The 20553-nt window shown below is 45.4% G+C and overlaps 1 protein-coding gene across 2 annotated transcripts in view; it reads right to left on the bottom strand.

The window, feature by feature from the left end:
* The window catches only part of TANGO6 (transport and golgi organization 6 homolog), a 49273-nt gene that overhangs the window by 24034 nt on the left and 4686 nt on the right, over positions 1-20553 (bottom strand). For both annotated transcript variants that reach the window (XM_083626233.1, XM_083626234.1), the window contains exons 5-12: positions 19052-19191; positions 17800-17965; positions 16934-17016; positions 13718-13830; positions 12156-12332; positions 9006-9132; positions 6526-6720; positions 207-344 (exon numbers count right to left, since the gene is read on the bottom strand). In XM_083626233.1, coding sequence (XP_083482359.1) covers positions 207-344; positions 6526-6720; positions 9006-9132; positions 12156-12332; positions 13718-13830; positions 16934-17016; positions 17800-17965; positions 19052-19191 — 1139 coding nt within the window. The remainder of the gene's footprint in view (positions 1-206; positions 345-6525; positions 6721-9005; positions 9133-12155; positions 12333-13717; positions 13831-16933; positions 17017-17799; positions 17966-19051; positions 19192-20553) is intronic.

Raw genomic sequence — 20553 nt, 5'->3', positions numbered from 1 at the left:
ACTGTCATCTAGCAACAACCATTCCATCAGGCTATGACAGAGGGACCCAGGGCCTGGCTCCACTGGCTCAGCTAGCCATCTTTAGTCTCTTTCCATTGCAGCCATCTTTAGGCTACACATACGATGGTCTCTCTGTCACAGGGATGAGAGCAGGGGCACAAGAGCGAACCAGCCCTGATCCCTCCCCGACTGCCCCACAGTCTCACCTGCACTGCCCCTCCTAGTATGGCAGCCACCAGTCCCATAGCCATGCTCAGTGTCTGGGCTTCCACAGTGCTACCCCCTGAGCTGCAAGTGAGACTTGCACAAGCCCGCTGCAGAGTTGTTGCCACGAATTCCACAACCTAGAGAGAGAGAGAAGCAAAGGGAGATTATCATGTCATTCGGCTGAAAGACTGCCAAGACCTCAAAGACACACTGTACATCTATCTCAACAAACTCTCCAGAGTGTAACCAGAAGCTTGTTTATACAATCAAAATTAAGGACTCTTATCCTGAGGTTATTACTCAGAGGATTCTGTTTCTTGTTTTTTTAAAAATATTTATTGAAATTTTACAGACAAGAGAGAATTACAGAATAAGAAAAGAAAAAGAAAAAAGATACAAAAATGCAAAGAAAAATACAAAATACATGAAGAAATAAAAAACAATTAAAAAACAAATCAATCTTTTCGTATCTTATATTTCAATTACTTGTTTCCTGACCTCCTCACACCTCCCTTTTTTGTATTCCAATTCACATAGTTAATTCAGCAAATCCTTTCCCTCTTTGTATTTATCTTAATTCTATATCTTGACATATTATAACTTTATATTTTCATCTAATTATCAGTCCATTTTTACATATTCTTTTTAACCTTATTGCTAAAGCCACTTCATTTCAATCCAACATCATTTAGCATTCATTAATTTTACAATGTTTCTGCAAATAGTCTTTAAACTTCTTCCAATCTTCTTCCACCAACTCTTCTCCCTGGTCTCGGATTCTGCCAGTCATTTCCGCCAATTCCATATAGTCTATCACTTTATCTGCCATTCTTCCAAGGTGGGTAGATCTTGTGTCTTCCAATACTTTGCGATGAGAATTCTTGCTGCTGTTGTTGCATACATAAAGAAAGTTCTGTCCTTCTTTGGCACCAATTGGCCGACCATGCCCAGGAGAAAGGCCTCTGGTTTCTTCAGGAAGGTATATTTAAATACCTTTTTCATTTCATTATAGATCATCTCCCAGAAAGCCTTAATCCTTGGGCATGTCCACCAAAGGTGAAAGAATGTACCTTCATTTTCTTTACATTTCCAACACTTATTATCAGGCAAATGATATATTTTTGCAAGCTTGACTGGTGTCATGTACCACCTATATATCATTTTCATAATATTCTCTCTTAAGGCATTACATGCCGTAAATTTCATACCGGTGGTCCACAACTGTTCCCAGTCAGCAAACATAATGTTATGACCAATATCTTGTGCCCATTTAATCATTGCAGATTTAACCGTTTCATCCTGCGTGTTCCATTTTAACAGCAAGTTATACATTCTTGAAAGTATCTTAGTTTTGGGATCTAACAGTTCTGTTTCCAATTTTGATTTTTCCACCGGGAAGCCAATTTTTTTGTCCAAATTATAGGCCTCTCTTATTTGATAATAATGAAGCCAGTCTCGCACTTTATCTTTTAATTTCTCAAAACTCTGCAATTTCAATTTCTCTCCTTCTTGTTCCAATATTTCCCAATATTTCGGCCATTTGGCCTCCATATTGAGCTTTTTCTGAGCCTTCGCTTCCATTGGTGACAACCACCTTGGGGTTTTATTTTCCAATAAGTCTTTGTATCTTATACAGACATTGAACAATGCTTTCCTGACAATATGGTTTTTAAATGCTTTATGTGCTTTAACCTTGTCGTACCACAAATATGCATGCCACCCAAAAACATTATTAAAACCTTCCAAATCCAAAATGTCTGTGTTCTCAAGAAGCAGCCAGTCTTTCAACCAGCAGAATGCTGCTGATTCATAGTAAAGTTTAAGGTCTGGCAGGGCAAATCCGCCTCTTTCCTTTGCATCAGTTAACATTTTAAATTTTATTCTGGGCTTCTTGCCCTGCCAGACAAATCTAGAAATGTCTCTCTGCCACTTCTTGAAACAGTCCATCTTGTCCAAAATTTGCAATGATTGAAACAGAAATAACATTTTTGGCAATACATTCATCTTTATAGCTGCAATTCGACCCAACAAGGAAAGCTTCAAATTTGACCATATTTCTAAATCTTTTTTCACTTCTGTCCAACATTTCTCATAGTTATCTTTAAATAAATTTAAGTTCTTAGCAGTCATATTAACCCCCAGATATTTTACTTTCTTAACTAATGTTAAACCTGTCTCCTTCTGAAACCTCTCTTTCTCAATCGGTGTTAAATTTTTCTCAAGAACTTTAGTTTTTGACTTGTTCAGCTTAAATCCTGCCACATGACCAAATTCTTGAATCAGTTCTAATACTCTTTTCGTACTAGATTCTGGCTCCTGTAACGTCAAAACTAGGTCATCTGCAAAAGCTTTCAATTTGTATTGTTTGGCTCCGACCTGGATACCATTAATCAGACGGTCCCTTCTAATCATATTTAGCAAAACCTCCAGGACCGAAATAAAAAGCAATGGGGAAATTGGGCAGCCTTGTCGTGTACCTTTCTCTATCTTAAATTCCTCTGTCATCACATTATTGACTATTAGCTTAGCCTTTTGTTCTGAGTAAATTGCACTTATACCATTTTCAAACCCTTGACCCACCCCCATCCCCTGGAGATTTTTCTTCATAAAATTCCAAGAAATATTATCAAAGGCTTTCTCCGCATCTATGAAAATTAAAACTGCTTTAGTATTAATATTCACTTGCAACTTCTCCAGAATGTTGATTATGTTCCTCGTGTTGTCAGACAAGTGCCTACCTGGGAGAAAGCCAGCTTGGTCCTTATGTATCTCTTCCACTAATACTTTTTTTAATCTATTAGCCAAAATATCAGCAAATATTTTGTAATCCACATTGAGCAGGGATATGGGGCGGTAGTTCTTAAGTTGTGTCTTTTCCAACTCAGTTTTCGGTATAAGTGTAATGTAAGCTTCCTTCCACGACTCTGGCGCTTTTTTCCCCTCCAAAATTTCGTTACAAACCTCCTTTAGTGGCTGAATTAACCAGTCCTTCAAAGATCTATAATATTTTGAGGTTAAACCATCCGGCCCTGGAGATTTACCCAACTGCATATTCTGAATGGCACCTTCTACCTCCTGTTCTGTAATTTTATGGTTCAGCATTATCTTGTTTTCCTGAGAGATTTTTTGTAATCCATTTGTTTTTAAAAATTGGTCTATATCAAACTCTTTCTGTGGCCCTTGTGTATATAACTGTTTAAAATACCTCTGGAAGCATTTTCTAATCTCCACTGGATTCTGAATGTTCTTTCCTTCCACTTCCAAATTAGTGATAGTATTGAGCTTTTGTCTTTTTTTCATTTGCCAAGCTAACAATTTTCCACATTTATTAGCCGATTCAAATGTCTTTTGTCTCATTTGTTTAATTTTCCATTCAATTTCCTGGTTCATCATCTTCATATATTGCACTTGATATAACTGTATATCTCTCAGAATCTCTTGTGACTTTGGTTTGGCTCTTAGTTTCTTCTCACCCTCTTTTATTTTTTCCAAATTTTTTTTTCTCATTTTGGGCTCTCTTCTTTATTGTATTCTGTTGGATCAGAAACCCCCTCATAACTGCTTTACTTGCGTCCCAGATTATTCTTTTTTCAATATTAGTATTCAAATTTATCTCAAAATAGTCTCTCAAGGTTTTTTGGGCCTTCTTAACAACCTTTTGATCTCTAAATAAGGTGTCATTCATCCTCCATCTGAAGGAACCAATTGGTGTTAGTTTCATCTCCATTTTCACAGCATTATGGTCGGAGCAAGTTTTTGGGCAAATTTCCACTTTTCGAGTCTTAGGTGCCAGTCCTCTAGTTATCCATATTTGGTCAATTCTAGTCCATGTCATTTTGGCTTCAGAGAAGAATGTTCCCTCTCTTCCTAAGGGGTTTTTAGTTCTCCAAATATCAATCAAGTCCATATTGTCAGTCAGTTCAAAAAAGGTTTTTGGTAGTCTGCCATCTTTAGTTACAATCTGTCTCTGCGACTTGTCCATATTTGTAGATACCACTCCATTCATATCTCCCATCATAATAATGTTGTAATCCATGTAGTCTAACAATGTCTCATGCAATTTCTTAAAAAATTCAGATTTCCCCTCATTTGGTGCATAAACTCCTACTATTAAAATTTTTTCTCCTTGTGATTGAATTTCGATTGCCACAAATCTTCCTTGATCATCTTTAAAAACAAATTTCGGTGATAGGCTCTCTTTGGCATAAATTACAACTCCTCTCTTTTTGACCTTATCCGATGAAATAAACTCTTGACCCAATCTTTTATTAATCAATACTTTCCTATGTAGCCTTATCACATGTGTTTCCTGTAAACAAATTAAGTCCAACTGTTCCTTTTTCAATAAATGAAAAACTTTCCTCCTCTTCTCCGGGGAGTTAAATCCATGAATGTTCCAACTTAGCAATTGTAGAGACATTGTGTAATTATTCTACTTTCCTCCAACCGCTCCCAGTAATTCCTCTTGTTCTGACGGTGGTATCACTTTTGCTGGTTTGTCCAATCCCAAAGATGGTGGTGCGATGTCTAATACTCCTGGTTTTAAGGCTCTTAACTCTTCTAAAGCTTCTTTCTGCAGGTCTTCTTCGTGGTCTCTCAGAAATTTTCCCTTGTCTTCCACTGATCTTATTTTAATTTTTTTCCCTTTAAATGTAAAGGATAGGCCCTGGGGGAATTCCCACCTAAAAACAATTCTGTTTCTTCTCAGCAGGGCCACCAAGTCTCCGTAGTTAGTTCTAAGATCCAGTAAATATTTTGGAATACTCAGAGGATTCTGGGGGCATTTCAGCTACACTCCGTCACTGACAGCCTCAGGCCACTTCACAGGCCACTGGGTTTCCGCAAGGAACTGCAATGTCAACATTGGACCAGAAATTCTCCTTCTGCTGCTATCTTCCTGGATTTGCCCCTTGACTATGGAAACAGTACCAGCAGTTTGGGTCTATCTTAATAAAGGTATTGCCCATCTGTGGGTTTTGAAACCATGTGTAGTAACGACTTGGAACCCCAGAGAGTGGGTTTAAAGTGCAGCAATGTAGGACTCTCTAGACATGCAAACAGCCATGTAGCAGAATGCAACTCACAAGGGCTTATTGTCAGGGATGGGGAACTTGTGACCCTCCAAATGTTGTTGGACTGCAACCCGCCTCCCCCATCATCTGTGACCATTGGCCATGCTGGTTGGTGCTGCTAGATCAATAATCTAGGAAGCTGCTTTATGCCAAGTCAGACCAATGGTCCATTTAGCCCAGTACTGTCTACAGTGACTGCCAGGGGTTCTCCAGGATTCCAAACTGGGTACATTCTCATCCCTATCTGGAAACATTGGGGATCAAAACCAGGTTCTTCTTCCATTGAGCTATGTCCCTTCCCAGCAGCTACCCAGATGCTTCTGGGAAGCCTTCAAGCAGGGTGCGAGGGCCATGGCTGTCCATCATTGTATGCACCTCTGAACATGAACCTAGGCAGCCCTCTGGCAGGGAAGTCAAGGTCCCCTTGACTTTCTCTACCCCAAATAAAATAAAACCCTCAGGGAGCCAAGAGATCTCCCCTCTCTTTCTTAGGGCGGCAGCATGGCAAATTACTGTTAGTATTGGTTCCCTTTGGGCATTGCACCTCTTTTTCTGATCTCAGAACAGGCAATTTTAAGCCCGGGCCCAAGCAAATTCTCCCTGCCAGGTGTGTCTGGTACCAGGTGTATCTGGAGGGCAAAGAGGGAGGTGGTGGCGGGGAGTTTAGTAACTAAATCCATTAACCAGCCGCCTCCTGGGGAAAACAAACTCCTTTGGGTTTCTTTGACATGCTTGTCTTTTCAACAAACTGCTTAATTATCCAAGTAAAAGACAAAGGGAGGGAGGAAGATTAGGTTTTGTGCACTCAACAAGTCTGTTTTTGTGGGAGACTATTGGATACTTTTGTTCTTTCTAGGTCTCAGAAGAAAACTTTGCACCCAAAGCAGCTTCTCTCACTTGACAGTTTTGCTCTCCCCCACCCCACCTGCCACCGCCAAATCTGACAACCAGGCATTTTGAGCAACCTCCTCAGCTTTCCAAGGCTTGAAATTAACACAGCCCTTCCTCCACCCCTTTCTGCTGGCCACCTAGCCTAGTGAAACTGGTGCGGCACCTAAGGAAGGAGGAGGGGAGTCTGCTTCCTCTGTGACCACCCAGGCTGCTCCCAAGAATCACTCAGCCTGGGGCCTCTAAAAAAACCTCTGCTGGCCCTGAAGTCACCACCAATGGGTGATGTGGCAAACTCCCCTCCCAATCGCAGACTTCTTGTCCGACTGCAGCTCGGGAGACCACGGCCTCAACGAACCTGTGAAATGTCTGTGAACAGCGCATCTGAGATCCTCTCGCACATCATGCCAACCAACTGCAGCACCTGCAGCTGCCTCTCTTGCTGCTCAAGGCCAGGGCTGCAGCATTGCTCCAGGTCCAGAGGGTTGTTGCAGGAGGAGAGCGGGGCAGACTCCATTTTGGAAGCACCCTGTCCAGCCACGCGTGTCAGCTCCTGTCAGAGGGAGGGGGGCAGAATGGAAGAAGAAAAAAACCCCAGGCATTTAATCAGAGGAATGCACATAGGAAAAGGCACATATATATTGCTTTGGCATGTTAGTGCACTTTGGCCAGCACATTGCTGGTCAATGGGAAAGGATGATATCTACAAGGAAGCAGAAGCTTAATTTGTTCTATGAAGACAACTTTCTGCTTTTTCTTAGGTAGACAAGTTGCTTTGGGAAGAAATTTCTGAGGCACATATACATGTACATATGAAAATGACAGCAGCATGCATGGTTGGGATTCTTCATCTGTGGCAAAAAGCTAACCAACAAATCCCTTGCTTCATCCCCACAGACACATCACAGTTCATTGAAAGATATTGCAGAAAAGGCCTTAGGAACCTTATACTGAGTCAGACCATCTAGCTCAGTATTGTCTACACTTACTGACATTGTTTCTCCAGTTGCAGACTGCGGTCTTTTCTAGCCCTACCTGGAGATGCCAGGAAATGAGCCTAAGACCTTCTGCATGCAAAGCAGGTGCTCTGCCACTGAGCCACAGCCCTTCCTTGTGCCTTGCAGAGGCAGGAACAGGTCTAGGACACAGACAGCAGCTGAGGCAGCAGCTTTAGGGATGATTCTAAGCTATTTACCTCCATTTTTACATGCTATTTATAGAGCAGTGGGGCATACTATGAATTATTAAGTAAATATTGTTGAATAGTAAACACAGAGAACAAGTAGAGGAGGGCTGGATGGACACCCACCCACAAACAGGAAGCCCCCTCCCCCCTGGAGAGGGATTATATCCATAGCTGTGAAACCCACAATTACACTTCAAAGATTCTCCTGTTGTCAAAACAGCCCCAGAAGGAACAGCAGTTAACCCTTTCCCACATTGACATCCGCTGTGCAGGAGGCAGACACAAAAAACCCTGCCATTAGCATCCATCTGTAACACTGCAATATTTGTACCAGCAAAACTTCACTGTCAGGAGTATGCACATACTTTAATCAGCTGCTTTCACTCAAAAGGGGCTCCAGCGAATTTCCAGAGCATCTTTCTTCCCAACTATATGCCCCACACAAAATGACTAGAGCCATTCCTTGCTTTTTTGCATTTCAAAAGAACTGCACAATAAAGGAAGTTCACAACTTTCAACAAACAGGCCAAACCTCACATGCTTTGCATCTCCATCACTGACTCATCACTCACCCAAGACTGCCTCTCACAGAGCTGATGCCTGACTGTCTAGTTGCATCATTTTGCCTCTTGCATCCCTGAAAGTATCTTTGAAGGGTTGGTGTTGGAGTGGGAGAACAATCACTCTGCATTAGTTAAACAGAGACTTGAGGAGGAGTTGAGGAACCCACTTTAAGCTAAAGGGGTTGTTTTCTTTTTTGCAAAGTTCTTAGTTTCTTCTCCAATGTTGCCTGCCTAAGGGTGGGGGGTGTCCCTTAAAACCACAGAAAGGGTTAATAGTAGCTCAGTGGTGGAGCATCTGCTTTAATGCAGAAGGTTCCAGGCTCAGTCCCTGGCATCTCCAGGTAGGACTGGGAGAAACTTCCTGCTTGAAACCCTGGAGAACTGCTATCCATTAGTGTAGCCCAGATGTTTTCAACCTTTTTGGGTCCACGGCTCCCTTGGCCATCTACGTTCTTTCTGTGGCACCCCTGTGGGGCTCAGGAGCCCAGTTATGTCACCTCTTGCCTGTAGAACTGGCAGCCCTCACTACTTTTCGAACACCCTCCCTTGTGGAGTGTTCCCTCAACCTTCTCTCTTCTCCCTTCTCCTTGGGAGTCCTCTGGGCTGCCACCCCTGGTCTCTGAGCAGTCCCCTGTGCCCCAAAGAGAGGTGCCTCCTCACACTACCCCACAGGGGCCTGGGAAGCACCCCCTGGCCAGCCCCAGAGGCATTATTCGCCTGGGGAGCTTATAGCCAGGGCTGCTGCAACAAGCAGCCGTGCAAGCCTTTGGGAGCCAGAGATGTGAGAGGACATCAGAGGAGGGAGGGAAGGAAAGAGGCACAGAGGCCACTGTTGCCTGCAGCACTCTTGACCATCATTCAAGGCATCCCAGGGTGTAGCCACTACTGAGCTAGTTGGGCCAGTAGTCTGACTGAGTATAAGGAAGCTTCCTATGTTCAAGCAGAGAAGGATCTTTCCCATCACCTGTGGTTACCTGATATATATTTTTAACCTGGAAGAAAGACTCCTGCACCTCCTGCAGATACATTATTAAACAGCCAGAAGCAACTGCCAAGATGAAGCAGCCCAGATGCCAGAGGGCCCCCTACCTTTAGGCAACAGAGGAAGAAGTCTCCGGCTAAGCCACTGCTCTGGCAGCGAGAGGGCAGCTCCACAAGCTGCTCCAGCTGCCATTGCTCAGAGGAAACCTTCTGGTAGAGAGCCTCATCTTCATCGCTGTGAAACAAGAGGGAAAAGTTTCACAAAGGGGAGTCACAGCTTTCCTGGCAGCAACTCTGAGCATCTTACATTCCACTTCCATCCTTCTGCAAGTGACCTCAGGCCACCTCCTTTAACAGAGGGAGGATCTTTTGAGCCACCAAGAGCAGGCAGCTGTGTTGCTAATCAACAATCTTAAGAAGCACTTGAACAGCTCTACAGCAGCCTTCCCCAACCTGGTGTCCTCCTGATGTTTTGGACTACAACTCCCATCAGCCCCAGCCAGGACGGCCATGGCAGGAGTTGCAGTCCAACAACATGTGGAGGGTACCATATCCTGGGGTAATGTTTCACACTGCAAAGCCAAGAGTCCAGCAGTCTGCCTAGAAAGTTGATTTGAGAGGGTAGCCACCCAAAAGCATGCCTGCTCTCCCTCACTGTGTGCAGGAAGATCACAGGCCTGTTGACAGCAATGCTCTGCAGCAATGCTCTAACAGCATGCAATGTGAGCTGGGAGAGGTTTTCCACTCCCCACACTCCCTGCTACCTTGGTTAACAGGATTAGGTTTTGTGCTTTGACTAGCACAAGAGGCCCAAGTTTCCTCAGATAAGTTTGTAGGGCTAAATATACGAACATTGGGTTTTGCTGCCAGGTGTTTTTTGTTTTTGGTGGTATTGGCCACCCTGGGAGTTTTTAAAATGGAAGGATACCACTCATGTTTTGAAAAATAAAAGAACAAAGCATGGCAGAATGGCTAATAAAAACTTCACCAGCCTTGGCCTTCCAGATGTATTAGACTATAGCTCCCATCAGCCTCAGCTCAGCCAATATGGCCATATGATGTTGGGGCTGATGAGAGTTACAGTCCAAAACATCTGGAGGGCACCAGGTTAGGGAAGGCTAGGCTAAGAGATAAGGAAATTCCTCATCTGAATCTTGCCTCTGCCATACACCACTCTCTTTCTCTCTCTGTCTCAGTCCCACATCTGCAACAGGGGATAATCACACTAGCCTGCTTTACCCGGTTGCTGTTAGGATCACAATGAGGTGATTTAGGTGAAGTATTTTACACACATGAATGGCAAACTCGTGGAAAGCAAGAGTGGAGGTTCAACTCTGCAAGTCAACTCACACTGCAAGCCCAACATTCAAGAGAAGGCAGAGGCAACTCTTTGGCAACACACTAAATCAGCAGAGGCTTGTAGCACTTTAAAAGGCTAGCAAATAAGGCACAAGTGTTCATGGACTGGAGATGTATGAATAGCTATCTTCAGTTGGCAGGCAGGGGTGTCAGGAGTGGGGAGGACGAATGTGAACTGGACACCAAATGGCTAAGAAATATAAAAAGTCCAGTCTGTGACAATTATGCGCAAAGTGAAGTTTCCATTCATTACACCAGTAATTGGTGAAAACACCACCACCATAACATTATGAAGTTAATTAGCACCTTCAGCGAGACAGAAAACCACCAGGTAACACAGGAATGGTTGCAGAAAGACAAAACAAAAATGATCCCAGGTTATAAAACACAGTGCTTGTGAGTGGGAAAATCTGACATTGAAATTGGTTGAACAAGAAGGGGAAAGGGGGGAGCTTGCACTGCACACTTGGGAGGCTAGAGTGCACCTTCGCCCTCTGATTCTCAAGGGTTTGATTCAGGTGCTGTGAGAGCCGGAATGGGCTCCTTCAGCTCAGTCACATATGCTGGGGTGAGGTAAGGGAGCAACTTTGACATTCTGTTCTCAACACAGAGCAGCAATAGAGCTCTGTAAATGTCTCCCCCCACCCACCTGAGTAGCACTGCTGCACTGAGTATGGCCTAGGTGATAAACTAGACTCCAAAAACAGGGTTCCCCTTCTCTCCTGTTAGGGTTGCCATATGTCCTCTTTTTCCAGGACACACCCTCTTTTTCATGGGTAGTGTCATCATAGTGATCCATAGTTAAAAGTAGAAGTTAGCAAATGTGTCCTCTTTTTTTGCTCTCCAAAATATGACGACCCTACCTGTAGCCTGCCATTAGCATACTGGGAGTGTTTACCATCCGTGCATGCAGCAGTCATTGGGGGTTCTTGGGCTTAGAATTTGAGCTTTCGCTTCTGTTCATTTGCTGACTCCTCAGAGCCAGCCCTCCCCGCAGCCCCTGTAGCTGACAGCTTTGTGGTTTTCAGTTTCAGTTACATGAGCCTCTGGCAAGGAGAACTTTGGAAGTCCAAGATAAGGCCCACAAGAGCCCCAGATTCCCTTCTCTTTCCACTTTGATGAGTCTTCCATTTCCTTCCAGCACATCGCTCCCCAGTGCTTGGGGCTTCACACTGTTTCATCATTTCGTCATTACATCAGCACTCATTCACAAAGAAATGAGAACATCAGAAGAGCTTAGCTACTGAATCAGGCCAAAGGGGGCCATCTGGTCCAGTACATGGTTCTTACAGGGCCAACCAAATGCCTCAGTGGGAAGCCCAAAAGCAGGACCTGAGCACAGCAGCACTTGTGCCACTTGTGATTCCCAGCAACTGGTAATTCAGAAGCAGACTGTCTCTAAAAGCAGAGGGAGAACGTAGCCACTGTTAGCCCTATCCCTTTGCGACCCTTCTGCAAATTGGCATGCACATACTGTACACACAACTGCTCTTAAGGACACATAAGTGAAGCAACACTTCCATACGTCCTGTTACTTGCTCAAGGAGCCAGACAGAAGCATTCACTCCACTTCACAGTCTGCAACCACTTATACATGAATGCAGGTGACACAAGTCTGCCCAGCCTCAAGAAAAGCTGTGGCCCTCTTCCCCCAGCATGCCACCTGTGCCAACGAGCCTGAAGCTTCACAAACACCTTATCTGAAAGATTCACATTTCCAGTAAGGTATTTTGAGGTGCTGTGTCCACTTCCAGAGAAGACACAGGACAGGCAACCCTGGAAATCAGACAGCCACAAGGCTCTATCTTCTCTGCTTTGAGAAGACCACCCCAGAACAAGCTCAGCCACAACATCAGCCTGCAGCCACACAGGACTGGAAAGCCACATGCAGTTTCTCACCTGATAGTCTCTTTGATGGTGACTACAGCGCCCCCTTCACTGCCTGCCTGAAACTGACAGAGCGGATGGAGCAGGTGGGTGGCTCCTCCAAGTCTTGCAAGTCCTTCCAGGACGGATAGTGCGGTTTGCCTCTTGCATTTCTCCAAGAACCATAACAGGATCTCTTGGCATGGAGTGCTACAAGGAAGGAAATGTGGCAATGAGTGACTGCCAAGCAGTCCAAGGGAGAACAAGCATGTGCCAATCTGAACCTGGCAGGGTTGAAGAGAAAGGGCAGGTGAACCTGGAAGTGTCCTAGAGGCTCCAAATCAGGCAGTGGACTTCTCCATTGCTAGAATGGGGTAGACCAGAGGAGTCTTCCCTCACTGCTCTAAACTGCTGCATCTAGTCCACACCTTTTCTTAACATGAGGCCCATGTATCTCAGGAGAAGGGATCCTCAGGCTTGGGGGTTGAATGCAGCTCTCCAGGCCTATGTACCTGACCCTCAATACTCTCCCTAGGTCACCTCTCACTGGTCATTTCACATAGGCCAGGCATGTTTTTGCCTTGCTGGAATGTGTCTTTAAATTCTGATAATGCCTCTTGCATGCCAAGATAGAGGATAGAGAAGATTGTGCAAGTATGTACAGAAACTAACCTACAGTACAAAAGTAAAATTTACATTCATTGCTCCACACACTTTTGCCTTTGGTAATGCCCACCACTGGCCTGTGGAAGATTCCCCAAAGGGAACACAACCCTTGGGCAGGAGGAGGTTCTCCACCACTGCTGTATCCCTTGCAAGAGCTCCCTAAGCATTTGCCCTTGCACCATTAAGAAGTGCTGGGCTCATCATGCATGTTCCGAGCTGCATCTGCCAACATTTAAATCCCATTTCCTGGACAAGTCCTGAAGATGTGTCTCTCTCATGAGAAGCAGCATCCAACTCCCTCAGATATGATCTGCCTAATTGCATCCCCAGCTTGTGCCAGCATCAACTCCTTAGAGCAGGAAGTCTGGTCTCCAGGTACTGCTGTGCAGCACAAAACACTGCCTCATTGTCTGTGAATAGAAAGCAAGCCACACATACACACACAAAGCAGCAGCAGCAGTATCATCATCAACAACAACAACTTTATTGCACTAGCCAAAGGCCATGGCATCATTCACAAAGGAAACAAAAAGAAAAGCAACAATAACCATAAAAACATCAGGCACTGCAGATACAATAAACCACGATCACGACTCCTAAGAATTATATTGTTGCACACGACAGACTATCAAGGAGTTCTCAGGTAGAATGTGCCAGCTTACCGTAAATGTCCGAATCAACTTTGCAATTGACCGCTATTTTATCTAGTTCTTTTCTCCTGATCTTCTTAGCTGCCAACGCATATAGTGCTACTTTATAAGTGACGAAGTCACAGCAGCAGCAGTAAGAGAGAGTCATCTGCCTGTCTTTCAGGTCCTTGAAACTGCCCCCATAAGAGGGATGTTTCTCCCAAGATGCAGTGGGAGAAATTTTTTTGAAATCAGATGGTCTTTGACTGCAGAGCCCTTCCTCTGAGCCACACACCTTACCGTAAGAAAGACACGTTCTGCTTCGTAAAAGACCAGAGGGAGAAGATGGTTCCTAGCACAGGCTGCAAGGAGTCCAATAGGAAAGCTGTGGGTTCATTGCCAACCACGTACACCTGAGACAAGAGAGGAAGCACCATGGAATGAGTGGATGGAGAGAGACAGGAAGCACATGCCTGCTTTGCCTGTGGACTATGACTCACAGAAACACAGAACAGGGCTGGGCACAAAACCCGCCATCACCTTGAGAGGCACTGCTCTCTGCAATAACCCTTGAGAAATGAACATAAAGGTTATAGATATAGAAATGGGCTTGGAAGTGCATGGGCAATGAGAGCTAGCAGAGGTGTGATAAACCTGGACAAGCTAGGACCTATGCAGATTTCCATAACTGAAAGCTCATTTCTTTGCTCAGAATTCTGATGTATTTATCTAGAGCCTTACCTTGGAAGTCGAATGGAATCAGTTCCGGAAGTCTGTTTGACTTCCAAAACATTCAAAAACCAAATCGCGGCTTCTGATTGGCTGCAGGAAGTGCCTGCAGCTAATCAGAAGCTGCGGAAGCCCTGTTGGACATTCAGGTTCCCAAAAAATGTTCGTAAACCAGAACAATCACTTCCAGGTTTGCGGCGTTCGGGAGCCAAAACATTTGAGTTCCAGGGCGTTCGGGATCCAAGGTACGACTGTATTTGTGACAGTCTTGGGTAAAGGTGTCAGACTGCTCTGAGACTCTTTTTAGAACTACCATGGCCTGAAGGAAAGGCTGGGAACATCAGTGGCTGCCATCACCCCAACCACTAGCCATGCTGGCTGCTGGGAACTGGGAGTCCTACAACATCTAGAGGGCTACTGGTTAGTCACATTGTCTTAGACCTTCATGGTATCCCTGGTCCCAGCACGCACACGCACGTGCACACACAAAAGCACCTCTGTGAGAAAGAGATTTCCTTTATAAAATATGGCCTATTATTTCCGCCTGAGCTAATCCCCCATGGAGCCACTCATCCTCAATGAGCATTATTTGTACTCGCTGCTTTCCTGCTAAAGTCCTGAGATGAGTTTCCCACTCTGGCATCAGATGACACTTGGGAGGCAAAGCCCCAGAAACACCTTCAAGCTCCAATCTGCCATCTTAATCTCCCCTCTGTCAGGGCTCTAGCACTCTGCCATTAGCAATGGACCCACCCTGTGCTCCCAGGCATTTTCAGAAGGAACAGCGGCCACCGTGCGGCCTCTGGGACCCGTTCCTGCCTGCTGGCTCATTATAACAGATCATTACTGCCCAAGACGCTGTCGAGCAATCACAGTATTTAAGAGCTCAGACTGCCAAGGTGTCTGCCAAAGATCTCAGCGCTGCTGGCTTGTGGCTTGGCTGCCTGACGCATGGGATTGTGCTGCCCAAAATGTTGGAATCTGACCAAGGCAAAGCAAGCTGACCTCCAGAGAAAGAGAAAGATTGCTTTACCTGTTGTGTCCACAACCGGCTAACCTGGATACAGCTGAAAGGCCATGCTGTTCCTCTCAAAAAGGACAAACTTCATCCAAGGCGGATCTAGGGGAACGCAACTGGTTCAGTCGCACTGGGCACTGAGCTTTCGGGGAGCCTCAGCAATGATGTCCAATTGAAGGCAAGAGGCCACCAAGGTCTACCACTGACTGCATCTATCCGTTTCATCAAGACTGAGGGGTTTCTAAGCCCCTCTTCAAGAGCTGGAAATCAGGAGCTTGGTGGGGAGACCCTCATCCTGCAGCATCGGCTGCAACATGGGCTTTAAAAGACAGGCAGACAGGCACTGGACCCACTGGACACTGAGAAGGCAAAGGGGCTCCAGTTACCTTCCCCCAGTGATCTCTGCTGATTTCCCCTGCCCAGGCCGGAGTGTGCAGAGCCACAAGGCAGTACAGCCGCTATTCGTTCCAGTGATTTCTGCTTGCTTGGCAAGCCACTCGGTCAGATCCCTATCCATCTACTTTAGACTGCTGATTGTCCCATGCAGAAATTGCAGATTCTGATGCAGGCTTGCCAGTTATTATATTGCTTGGCAATGAATTGGAAAAACGAGCAAAAGATTATGCTTCCAAAGTGCTGGGCTAGCACCACCGTATGAGAAGGGGAATTACTCCTAGCTGAGCAGAGCATGAAGGGCAAAGCTGAATGCACACGCACGCACATACACTACACTGTGATCCTAAGCATGGAAACTGTGATGAGGAAGCATAACTGAAGTTAATTGCCACCAGTTCTAAAGTAAATGCACTTATAAACTGACCAGGTAAAAAGCATAAGTGAAACAAGAGGCCTGCATCTGGCAGACCAATCTGTACAGGGCACAGCATGGAGCAAGTCCTAGGAGATGGAAGATGAGATATGGGGAAGAAGGGAAGCAAGATTGCTATGGGGCAGCAGGTCACCATCAGTGTTCAGGACTTGGAGGTGTGGGTGCTCTCAACAGCTAGGAAGCTAACATAACCGCATCGGTTTTGGAAATACTCAAAAGAGCAGCTCAAGGAAGATAATCTGCTCCTTCAAGGTCTCCAGCTGCAGCTGATGCTTCTTTTCCTTTGTCTCCAGGACTTTAGCCACTGGGTTCAAGCACCTCCTGTTACTCCTTGAGCGTCATTAGTGCCATTCAGCCTTCCCTGCCCTGATGTCCTCCAGATGCCTGGACTACAACTCCTATCAGCCCCAGCCAACACAGCTGCAGTCCAAACCATCTGGTGGGCTCCAGGTTGGCAAAGGCTGCTACAAGGTGTTTGAAGCACCTGACTGGGATACCAATGAATCAGCTGCCTTTATATATAGTCCCACATCAGAGGCAGAGCAAGGAAGGACACAACAAGGATGCAAGTCTTCTATTCAGCTCAGCTTCTTGTGCAAGCACTGAACTTGCAGCAGCATCCAAGGGAGGCTTTGCTTCCTGAGGGAGGCAACAGGCAGCTGGACCACCTCTGTGAAGGAGTCCATGCATTGCTTTTGGAAGGAGGTCACAGGGGCATTGTGGCATATGACCCATCAGTTGACTCTCACTGGGGGCACCCAGCTAAGTTCTTTAAACTGCTTAGACACAAATTTTGTTTCCCCAGGGAAGGGGTGGGAAGCTGAAGAACCATCTGTTCTGGTGGTCCAATTGAAAAGAGAACTTTTTGAAAGTGTCGCTTTCCCTGCTTGCAATATTCAGTTTTAGCAAGGCATACAGGAAGCGAGGTTAAATGATGTACCTTAAGCACACTTTCCACACACTCACTGAGCTCCTCCTCTTTCACCAACACAGTCCCTGCCAGCAGCTCTTTCAGCGGTACTTCTGAACAAAACAGAGAATAATAAGATCATCAAAACCCATCAAAACAGGGGAGGCTGACACTGCAGGCTGTGTCCAACTCCTCAAAAGCATTTTTGTAGGGTGGGAGCCTTCAAATATATCAGTTATTCGTTCGTTTGTTTATTTTATTAAGGTTTTTTTAGAATGACTGCTCCCATGGATCGCTCACTATAATAATACCAAAAGATTCATTAACGATGGAGGATTTTAAAAAACAAAAAACATAGTACAGAATAGCTGATGGGACCCCCGGGTATAGGGCAGTATATGAAGTCAATAAATAAAAATAAATAAAAGTCTTTTGAAAGGCAGATCTCACCATGACCACTTTCACAATTCTCTCCCTGGAGGACTGACCATGGGTCACTGCAGCCCTAAAAGGGCAACCCACCCCCTGTAATCATGGTAGGGTGCTCAATGCATCACGCTTTTATGGACTGCTCCATTTAATGCAACACAATAATGGCAATTGAATTAAACAGAATGGTCCATAAAGTACAGAATGAGTTACTTGGAGCTCTGCCCAGTTTGTAACGGGCTGCTAGGAGAGAGCCCGCCAGGCTTCTGTCACTGAGGAAATGAGATATCCAAGAATCACAGAGCAAATGATTCCAAGTAATGAAGTCATTGAACAAAATAAGAAACAATTTTCACAGCCTGAACCGATGATGCAGGACAGGTACAAAGAAGGCGACCTGCCCCTCTCACAGGGGCCGTCAGATTCCTTAGTCTGGTCCAGGTGGTCGAGAAGAAGGAAGCGGTTACCTGTCACATCATCTGAGCAGCGCAGGAGGGGCTCCAGTATGGGACGCAGCAGGTGCTTCTCGGCTTGCTGGGGGTGTTGTCTTGCCATGGAGAGGACAGTCGTGGTGGCAACTCGCTGGAACTGATGGGCTGTCAGCTTATCCTGAATGAGGAACAGCTGCAGAACCTGGGAGAGAAATGGCACACAGACTGCTCTTTAGCCACTGCTGGGGGCTGCATTTGCATTGCTCTCCAGTGCTGTTTATTCCTCGGCCGCTGATCCTTCATTAAACAGTGTTTCTAAAACCGTGCGTGTGCTTCTCATTGTTAATAGGCCAATAAAAAGCAAATGCAAGTATGCCCTTTTTTAGTAATAGGCCTATAAACAATGAGAGTTTCATATTAGGTCTCTTCAGACTGGCCTTTGACAGCTGAGATGTGTGTTTTCAGGACTTGCCCTATTCCTGTGACTGTCCTCTGTTTTAACTGTTTTTAATTCTGAATTTTACACTGTTGTAACCTGCCCTGGGACCTACTGGTGTAGGCTTGGTAATAAATGTAGTAAATGTAGTATGTTACTACTACTATTGCTATTACCATTGCTACCACCACAGTTACTGCACATGCTGTAGAGGGAAATGAAGGGCAGGTGGAGCTCATCAACCTGGGAAGGTAGCCCATCTAGGAGAAGTAAAACTCTGATCCTAAACCTCCACTGCATTGTGGGTATTCTCATTCATGAGAAAGGTTTCAGGAGTAAACCCCGAGGAAAAATCCACACCCACTGCCTTGTGGTACATCTCTGGGAGAAGAAAAGGCTAAGGAGTAAACCCTACACAAATCCACTGGAGTCCCTATGACAGTTGGACGGCATCTTATACACCTCCTTCCAGCAACTCCTGCAGTCAAGTAGGTGACAAATAGATCGCTCTGGTTTCCTTTGGATCACGTTGGCAAGGCCAAGTGGGGGGGGGTGTCCTTGTCATCTGGGCTGCCCAGGACCTCCATGCTCACTGCCCAGGCTTACACTCTGGAGAGGTCACTTCAGAGCTGCAAATGCAGTAAAAAACAACACAGGAGTTACCAGTCTCTGCAGCCACAGCGGGCGATGCTGTTTGAGTTCACCCCAGAGGTGCATTTTATTGTCTCTCAAGACAGATGGATGCCACCACCAGTCCCTGCAGGAATGATGCCCCAATTGGAAGGCCCTGCACTACAGAACACCACCGAATATAGATAGAATAATGGAGAGGAAGGTGGAGGAAGGACATACCTGTGGGCACACCTGTTGGCAATAATCCTCCAGGGACAGAGACTGCTGAGGACAAGTGGAGAGGATCCTGGCCACAGTGTCACACTTCCGCCAGTCAGCTGCTGCTGCTGCTTCGGCACTGCTGCCACCTGTAGCCCCAGCTGGAAGGCACAAAGGCAAGATAGACTCTTTGTTAGGTTCTAGGATACTATGAACACTCCAGTTGATGCTCATTCTGAATTGCAATACATTCTGATGACCTGCTCTAATCCCTAGGGTGCCTGTATATAGGAAGGTACCTTATACAAAGTCACACCATTGGTCCATCTAGCCACTACTGTTGCAATTGACCAGCAGGAGCTCTCTGAGGTTTCAGACAGGGCCTCTTTCCCAGCACTAACTGGGGGTTGAACCTGGGACCTTTTGCGTGCAAAGTAGGGGTTTTCAGGAAAAAATTCTGGTAAGTTTTCCCATGCAAATCAGGATAATTTGAAAAGGTAATTTTCATTTTGCATTAGCGAATTTTCTAATGCCCTAGAGAGTGAACTCATTTACCATATCATATTTTATTTCTTATCTAGTAAACAAAGCTAAAATAACAACAACTAAAATCTGGGGTGGGGGAGTGCTCCAGTCCATTTTGACACGCTAAGTTTGTAAAGAGGAAATGAGGTGATCCCAAATGTTCCTCAATAAGCAGCTGGCACAAAGCCATTAAAATGACAGCTTTTATTGGACTAACTTTGGTAGATCTATGAGTCTGCAAGCTTTCAAGTTTCACAGACCTCTGTCAAGCAGAAAAGCTGATGGAGAATTCTGCAAATCATTAAAAATCAGCATACACCTGCAATAACCAAGGATGATCCATTTGAAAGAGTGTATTTTATGCCTCTTGTCATCCAAAACCAACTGAACTGAAGCAGTGAGAGGCAAAATTCCTCAAACACACTTAAATAACCTTTGAAGAAAAGAGTCACAGAACTCCCAGGTCTCAATATGCTTTCTCACACTGGTTAACAGAATTAGCGGGATTTGTGGCAATTTACTGTTGCAGGATGTAGGGGCCACTGGCTAAAATGGCATTCAAAGGAGATCAGATAAGTTCATGGAGGACAGGATGCCAATAGGAAACCTCCAGGCTCAGAGACAGTCTACCTCCGATTGCTCACTGTTAAAAAACGGGGACATCTGTTGCTTTCCTATCCCTGCTGGTGAGCTTCCTGAGGGCCTCTAACAGGCCCCCCTGGGAAGAAGGCTGGACTACATGCACCTTCAGTCCACAAACAAAGGGCACCCATCTCTTCCGCATCCTGTTCTCACAGTGTCCAACCAGATGCCTCGGTGGGAAGCCCACAAGCAGGACCCGAGTACCACGGCAACTCTCCTCACTTGCGATTCCCAGCAACCGGCATTCAGAGGCCCACTGCCTCCAACTGTGGAGCTGGAACAAAGCCATCATGGCTAGTGACCACTGATAGCCTTAATCTCCATTAATTTGTCTAATCCTCTTTTAAAACCATCCA

Source organism: Podarcis filfolensis (assembly GCF_964270895.1).
Source record: "Podarcis filfolensis genome assembly, chromosome: 8".
NCBI lineage: Eukaryota > Metazoa > Chordata > Lepidosauria > Squamata > Lacertidae > Podarcis > Podarcis filfolensis.
Note: the sequence above shows the minus strand (reverse complement) of the source record. Positions and strands in the feature narration are given on the sequence as shown.